The following is an 8,115-nucleotide window of genomic DNA, read 5'->3' on the forward strand; positions in this document are numbered from 1 at the left end:
CAAAGCTGCCCTGGGCTATACACAGACCCTGTCAAGCTCAGCGTCAGTAATTATGACAAGCATGTTGGCACATGTAAAATCCAGGGACTAGAGCAGAAACAAAGAGGAACCCACCTGTTTATTTACTTCTTTGTATAAGCTCTTATTTAAGTGCTTAATACATTGGAAAGTCGTGTATCTATTTACTTTCTGTAGATACTTAGACTGACCACATAATCTTATCATCTTAGAAAGTTGTATATTGAGTTGCATTTATTTTAGCCATACCAGTATGGTATGGTGCACCTTCTAATATCTTCACAGGACACTGATGGTTTCAAAGACGCTTTACATTTCACTCCCACTTTAATATTCCTTTAAACAGCTTGACTGATGATTCCGAATGTTCAGCCAAGAGAGTGGTATCAAAAGCTTGCTTAAACTTACCTAAAAATTCATAATCAGTACTAAATCTGAATTTGTTTGCCCACAGCACCACAGTGCCTGGCTGGGAAAGGTACACCATGGTAGCGAGCAGCTTATCCAGGAAGTAGTGGTGGTAGACAACATCAGAGGCCAGCACATAATCATAAAAACAGGTTGACTTAGGGAATCTCTGGTCCAGGTCTTCCCCCCATACCAGTTCTTTCACTTCAGGTAGATGAGCTGTGCATTCTAGTGTGTTTTTTAAAATATTGTATTGAAGATTTCCTAGAACATCAGGCAGGTCTGTTGCTGTGACTTGAGCTCCTATGAGAAAAAGAAATGGGAATGCTGCCTGGAGATGTGGGCAGCCACAAGTTCCTTTCCTAAGAGTTAGGTAGGAACCATCTACATGTCTGACTCCTTCCTGCCTCTGTCGGTACAGAGGCTGAGAAAGCTGATGAAACTTAAATTAGGCAGCTTCCTCCTATAATCCTGACCTAGGATGATTAGCACCACATTTGATGTCAGTAGCACCCCAACTTAAACCCCCACCACCACTCATGAATGTCAGCGGGATTCAGTTTCATACCTTTGAACTTCCATGCATGAAAACTAGGTAAAGTAGCTACTTGAAGACTATTGTCTCCAAGACTATTCGAATAACTAATGATGCATGTCATGTGACATTTAGAGGCAATTCAATATAATTGTGGCCAAGCCACACCCTATCAGTAGTAACAAATCAGAATTGTCACAGAATAGGGGTTTTGTTGTTGTTGTTTCAATGAGAACAAAAGAAAACAAACCTAAAAGACTGGACACAATGGAAACAAGGCCTGCTCCAGCACCAATTTCAAGTATTTTAGCATCTTGGAGATTTAATTCCTCTGTATGGTCTTCTAAATATTGACACAAAGCTGTAGCCTAAAAGACATTAACAACAATTTTTCTCTTTGAGATTGGATCATTAGAAACCAGGAGCAAGTCATTGTTGCTTGAGTTGAACATTAAAGCATAAGCCTAAATATTTTCAGTTTAATAAGTGTTATATAAGAAACAGTATAGCCAGATACAGTGGCTCAGACCTGTAAGTACTAGGAACTTGAGTGAGCCTGAGCTACTATGCGATTGTTCCCCCAGTCCAAAAACAAGCAAAACAGAAAGAAAAACTTAATATAATACCCATCTCTACCATGAATGCTGTAACTCTACCTAAAGACCTGGAGAATCAGTTCCACTCTTAAATCAGGAATGTGCACTGAAAAAGAACAAAATCTTCCCAGCATTTTCATGTTGGTTCTCTTAAGTGCTTCATTTAAGGTATATAAATTAGAATACTTTTCTCACAGCTCTTTTATGAAACTATGGATTAATTAGGTTTGTTACATTAGACAACTGGCCACTTCCTCTCTCCCCTTCCTCCTCTCTCTCTCCCCTCCCTCTTGAGTGACAAACATTGCCAAATAGTACTTGTCCAAGTGTTCGGAGTAGTTTGCTAAACACACAGATCCTTAGCTTCTGCAGATCGACATGTCTACATCAGCCCTGGCAAATTCGTTTTAATTCATGATACTAAAAGTCCTTTTTATTCTTTGTTTCTAGTTTTCATAACTTTTCTGTAATGAGATAAACCATTTCATTGATTCATAAAAATGTTATTTATGTCAGCTGAGCATGGTGGCACACACCTTTATTCCCAGTACTTGGGAAGGAAAGGGACGAGGATCCCTGGGAGTTCATGGCCAACTTCAGCTACATAGTAAGCCCCAGGACAGCCAGGGCCTTGTTGCCAAATCAGTATTTGGTGTGGGGAGTGGAGGGGACACACATATATACATGTGCAGATGAAATATCAGCAAGCCCTGGGAAAGACTAAAGAGGTAAGTACTCACAACAGAGTAACAGACCCATGCATACACAGACCAGGGTTTCGGTGAGGACATGGAGGTGCAAAGCAGTTGAGCTCTGATTTGCACTCTGCTTTTTATTTGGGCTAGGCAGGAAGTTAGTGGCCAGGGAATTCTTCAACTCCTGGCTCTCAGCATTGCAGGTCATAGAGTGAATAGCACAGTAACCCTATCCCAACGCATCCTGTGTTCTTGCTGAACAGATAATCTATGCTGTCAAGGTACTCTAGGGATGGGTAAGACATGTGAACCAGTTACAAATTACTGTGTTTTATGTAGCATAAATGAGGTATACAGGTGGGACTGGGCAGAATAGAGATCACTCGGAAGTCAGTACTGCCTTCCTGATGCAGGGAGAGGTGAGCCAGATGAGGAAAGATGAATGTGGCCTGCCAGGTACAGATGTCAGGCATCACCAAAGCAAGGGAGGGGGGTTTGGTTGGCAAGGAGAAAGTTCTTATATGGACCTTTAGTACTGAGTGTCGCCTACAGTGTTCCAGAGAACATATTCTGAGCTCTGAAAACACCCTGCCCTCCAGTGTGTCTCATCTGGAGTGTCATTTTGGCATTTCAACGCCCCTACTTTATCTCTCAAAGCAAATTCTGATGTAATCTCTCCATGGACAGCTGCACCAGAAATCATATATTCACTTTGTGCAGCTGTCTGAAACAAATCTCAATGCAGGCCCATTTGGTACAGGACAGGCTGAATGAAGCCTTAGTTGTTATAAGTCTTTCCATCACTAGAGTTATGTGTTTGCCTGGTGTCATAGGTTGTTTGGTGTTTTTAAACTTCTGGTTAGGCAAAAGAGCATTGCTGGAAGGAAATCATACCTGTGTATAAATAACTAAAAGAGCACCCAGACCTGAAGCCCTGGCTCCTTTTTGTCCCGCCTACTAACAGTCTCCAAGACCACCTGGAGAGTCCAATGGGACTCTCTTCATGACTACTCAGTGTTCCACAGTGCCACCATCATGACTTTCTAGTTTAGAGTCCCTTTACCATGTATATGTATCATTGGACCTGCTTTCCCTACACAGTAATCAAAATATTTAAAGATCTCAATATAACTCCCAAACATCTGCAAACTTAATGCTCTGGACCCTTTTCTAATGTGGGCAGCCTCACATTGGAGAAAATGGTAATGTTGGGCCTCAGACCACTCAAGAGTTGAGGTTTACCAAACCTATGAACTTCACTAGAGTTGTGGTCGCACCAGTCACTACAGCTAACGTGGGCCTAGGAATAGTAGTACCTCATTAAATCTTCACAATCATGTCAGCAACTAGTGGTTACCAGTAGTTCACATTTTAAATATGGACACAAGATAAATGGACAGTGACTGGCCATGATCACACAACCTGAAAATACAGAATTTTGTCCGTTTCAGGACCATCCTTACAAGCATGGGAAGCAAGATGTAGAGAAATGACTCCTGGATGTTTCTTCTGAATTATTTACTGTTTACCATGTGAAAGAGCCTGAAATCACTGCCTGAGAATGAGGGGGAGCCCAAAAGTGCCTATTGCAAATTCTAAACTATAAATTTTTAACTTTTTTCAAATAGTAGTTGTATCAGTTTTACATCCCATTTCCAACGTATCCTACTTATGTCAGCTGAAAATATTTCAGTAAATATTGATTAGGGCTAGGGGTGTGTGTGATGGATCACTGGTCTATCATGATGAGGAGGAAGGGAGAGGGTGGGCAAGGAGCAAGGGGAGGAAGGTACAGGAATGGGAAAGAAGGATTTTACTTCAAAGCCAGTGCTGCTGGGAGAAATGCTGTATGTCTGAAGAGCCCAAATTCCTGGGAAACCAGGCAGTTATTCACTAGCTGTGAAAGCACAGAGGTAAGAAGGCACATGGCCAGTTGTTGTAGGCAACACAGATGTACAAAATGTTTTATCTCCAGAAAGCTGGACCACATAGGTAGCAATTCTCACCCCTGGCCACACCACTGTGCCATAGTTCTCAATGGATTCTTGAATGATGATCTTCTTGCCTGCGAACTGATAATGCTCTTGTGTGTAGCTGGCATAGTCTGTAGGAACAAATTTCTGGATGCTATGAAGAGAGGATTCTATCCTGTCGAACTCTGTGAAGCAGAAAAATCAAATGGGCATCAATAAGATGATAATAGATGAAACTGTTTCTCTAACAGGAGAGCAACCATCAATAGCTGTGACTGTAGTTAGAACACAAAACTGAATTACATAGGGTGATAGGGACATGGAATTCACATGTGACAAAATGACAAAGTATGCCCCTGGTCTTAAGACAGAAGAGGTGATACCCCATCCCCACTTTCTTGCCACCAAGAGGAAGTGATGTTACCTGGTTACCTACAAAGTGGCCTGAGTGAACTTTCTGAACATGGAGGAGCTAGATAAATATGCATATGGCTGTTTTTGGATTTTGGGGTGAGATGGCATTCCCAATCCACAACTACCTGTCAAAAGGCCTAAGCTACCCACAGTGGAGCCAGCTTTCCAAGCCTGGGAAAGCTATTAGCCAAACTCCAGATATTAAATTACAACTGCTTTTAATACTCCTTGAGCCCTATAAACCATGATAGCAGTTCTCACATGTCATAAAATGGGAAGAGAGCACCTAACAGGGCTATCATGCAGTCACAAATCTTCATAGGTTTTCCAGTGTTTAAGAGGAGCAGTGAGGTGAAATGTCAGGGAGGCTGAGGATACTAAGCACATGATCTACTGTTGGCCAAGAACTAAAGTGATACCAACAATGGGGATTCTGGCTTGGAGCAGAAGGGTCATGTATGGCCTTTGTCTTTGTATCCTGGGATATGACTAGATTTTGACAGTAGAATCTGGCCTCTAGAAAAGAGATGGGAGAGCAATCAATGAGCATTTGATGTCTTTCAGAACAGCCACTCGAGATGAAAAGGAAGGAGATGAGTTTGGGAAGAACCCTACATAGTTGTAGCTTCCTTCAGGGCAGGCCCTACAGTGACTTCAGGTGACATTGACTGTTGCATGGAATTTTTAAAATAAATCCACAACTACCCATCAAAAGGCCTAAGCTACCCATAGTTTATGTGACTATATATGTTTTCATTTTTATTTCCTAGAAGTTTGTTGCATTTTAAGATGGTATCAGTGTGGGACATATTAGGAACAGATTCTTATCAATAGTAAGGGTGATTGAGTCGTTTATATATTAATCTAGGGGAAACCTTGGTTCCTTGATGGTATCACGGTTGTTAACAAGCAGGCAATTCTGACTTACACCACTCAAAAGAGAGAAACTTCTGTACTGACTCAACAGCTAAGCTTCAATAAGCTTGTAGGAACTTGCTCATCAAGAGCCAGTGTGGTCATTGGGCCACTCTCTCCACTGTAAAGCTGTAAGGCATAGACCCACAGCCTTCACAGTTACCTGACAAATAAGCCCCATCTTTATGAATGATTGATGAGGTCCTAGAATCATGAGACTGTGAGCTGATCTTGAATCTAGTTTAGACAGATAGAAAGCCAAGGAACACAATGGAGAATGTTTTACTCCCAGGTTCTACAAAGAAGAAGACACTGATTCACAGGTATTTACAAGGATCCTGTATAAACCTAACCCACCCACCATGAGTGGTGTGTGTTCCAGCAACAGAGAAAATGGAAGTAACATGAAAGGCATATGTCACAGTGAGATGTGTAAGATGACTAAAGGTGAGATTTGAGTAGTTTTTAAAATTTATTTTCATGTCTGGGTATTTTGCCTACAAGTATTCAGGTATGTCTGTGTGCCATGTGGGTACAGTGTATGGTGCAGTGTCTACAGAGGCCATAAGAAGATACCAGATCTGGAACTGGAGTTAAGATGGCTATGAGCCACCGTGGGTACTAGGAGTCAAACCTGGATCCTCTGGAAGAGTAATCAACACTCTTAACCAGTGGAAGGTCCCGCCAGCTTGAGATTTGAGAGTTGGAGTTAACTTTGGTCTTTAATGCAATCTGTCTGTGAGTTACATAACATCAAATGTTCCTTGGCCACAAGTAACAACCAGTTCGAAAGTTCAGGACATTCACAGCCAGAATAGGCTGTCTCCAGTACACCAGGCCATCAGGGATTCCTGCCTGCTCCATCAGGTTCCTCTAACCCTACCTACCACACCCAGCATATACCTCTATCCTTTTCTCCCAAGGACCACCATTGTGGCAACAGTTTTCTCTCAGTGCTACAGATAAGTTGGCGGGTTGATTTTGTAAGTAAACAAGTATTAAGCTTGGCAGTTACACTATCACTATCAATATTATTCATTATTATTTATTTACTTATTTTGAAATATGTAAAACAACTGGATCTTGATTTCTTGATTCCCCTGTCTCAGCCTCTCCTATACTGGAAATACTGGTGTGCACCACTGTCCCTTACTTCAGTCAATCAATATTACTTTAAAAATTGATTGCTGCCGGGTGTGGTGGCGCACACCTTTAGTTCCAGCACTCGGGAGGCAGAGGCAAGTGGATTTCTGAGTTCGAGGCCAGCCTGGTCTACAAAGTGAGTTCCAGGACAGCCAGGGCTATACAGAGAAACCATGTCTTGAAAAACCAAAAAAAAAAAAAAGCTACAAACTTTTCTCTGACCTCTACACACATACTGTGGCATGCACTATCTTGCACACACATAATTAAAAATGTATTAAAAATAAAAACAGGCATTGGTTGCATGAGATAGCTCAGCAGTTAAAGGTGCTTGCTTCTGAGCCTGAGGACCTATACTTATTCCTGAACCCTCATGGTAGAAGTAGAGAACTCACTCTGGGCAAGTTACCTCCTGCTTTCCACATGTATGCCAGGGCATGCACAGCAAAACACAAATGTAATACAAGTTTGAACACAAGCATATAGTTTTATGTAAGACCCTCTGAAGGTCTATAAAGAGAAAAATATCTGTATTATACTTTAGTTTCATTTATTAATAGTAAATAGATCAGAATTTTAGAAACAGTTATATTTTATGAAAAAAATATGGAAAAAATAAGTTAACACCCTCTTTAGCAGAAGTGAAACTTTTTTTTTTTTACCACTGAAATGGTTATTTTAAATGGTTCTCAGGACATCCTTGGTTATGTCTATTATTTATTTGCTTCTGAATCCATGCCCAGACATAATTTTAAAATTTCACATGGCTCTAAGAGGAAATACCTCTGACATGGAACCACTGTCAGAAAAGGATGCCAGGAATATATCTGAGTGAGAAGCAAAAAGCAACTCTAAATTCCCTTTCGATGGTTTTAAAAGTTGTTCAACCGTATAGCACTCTTAGACCTGCACACATGATAAGACATTGTGGTAGTGATAACAATGAAAACTAGAAGGTAATGGATTCTGTTTTCTGCTCTTTTTAATTATAGTTTTTAAAATCGTAGAGTTTAAAAGGAACACATATTCTTGTGGCTGGGCAATGCTGTAAGAGCTTACCTACTGAGGGTCCTGCAAAACCATCTTCCTGTGGAGTCCCCAAGAGTAGGGGCTGCTGGGCTGTGTGGAGACGCTGATCCATAGCCAGAGCCTGGTGAGAGGGAAGAGACACTCAAGGCTCAGCCTTGCAAGGTTCCCAGGAGCAGTGCTCATCAGCTTGCTTCCTTCGGGGTGAGTAAAGTAAGGCAGCCACCCAAGGAGCAACACAGTGTAAGATGCAGCCCCTATGATCAAGGAGAAATGCAATCCAGAGCAGGTGCACCTGGGAGCATTATGTTGCTGTTCCTTGTTACAATCTGAGACTGTATAGCTCACCATTAAGTTCTGAAGTTAAAATTATTTCAGATTACATTTGGAAG

General features: G+C 41.4%; 1 protein-coding gene across 1 annotated transcript; it reads right to left on the bottom strand.

The window, feature by feature from the left end:
• On the bottom strand, positions 1–7,841 carry LOC110306971 (protein-lysine methyltransferase METTL21C). The gene is made up of 4 exons (XM_029474360.1): positions 7,757–7,841; positions 4,259–4,410; positions 1,212–1,329; positions 1–729 (listed from the first exon to the last, which is right to left on the bottom strand). The coding sequence occupies exons 1-4, from the start codon at positions 7,836–7,838 to the stop codon at positions 335–337; spliced, it is 747 nt and encodes a 248-aa protein (XP_029330220.1). The 5' UTR covers positions 7,839–7,841; the 3' UTR covers positions 1–334.
• Between the last annotated feature and the right edge of the window lie 274 nt (positions 7,842–8,115).

This window comes from Mus caroli, chromosome 1 (assembly GCF_900094665.2).
Source record: "Mus caroli chromosome 1, CAROLI_EIJ_v1.1, whole genome shotgun sequence".
In the NCBI taxonomy this organism is placed as follows: Eukaryota; Metazoa; Chordata; class Mammalia; order Rodentia; family Muridae; genus Mus; species Mus caroli.

Bases quoted from the DNA above. Each gene is read 5' to 3' on its own strand.
- LOC110306971 (XM_029474360.1), bottom strand. From the start codon at position 7,838: ATGGATCAGCGTCTCCACACAGCCCAGCAGCCCCTACTCTTGGGGACT. The intron at 1,330-4,258 runs GTGAGAATTGCT...AATGTCTTTTAG, and splicing joins GCACAGTGGTGTGGCCAGGG to GCTACAGCTTTGTGTCAATA. The intron at 730-1,211 runs GTTTGTTTTCTT...TTTTTCTCATAG, and splicing joins CATTGTGTCCAGTCTTTTAG to GAGCTCAAGTCACAGCAACA.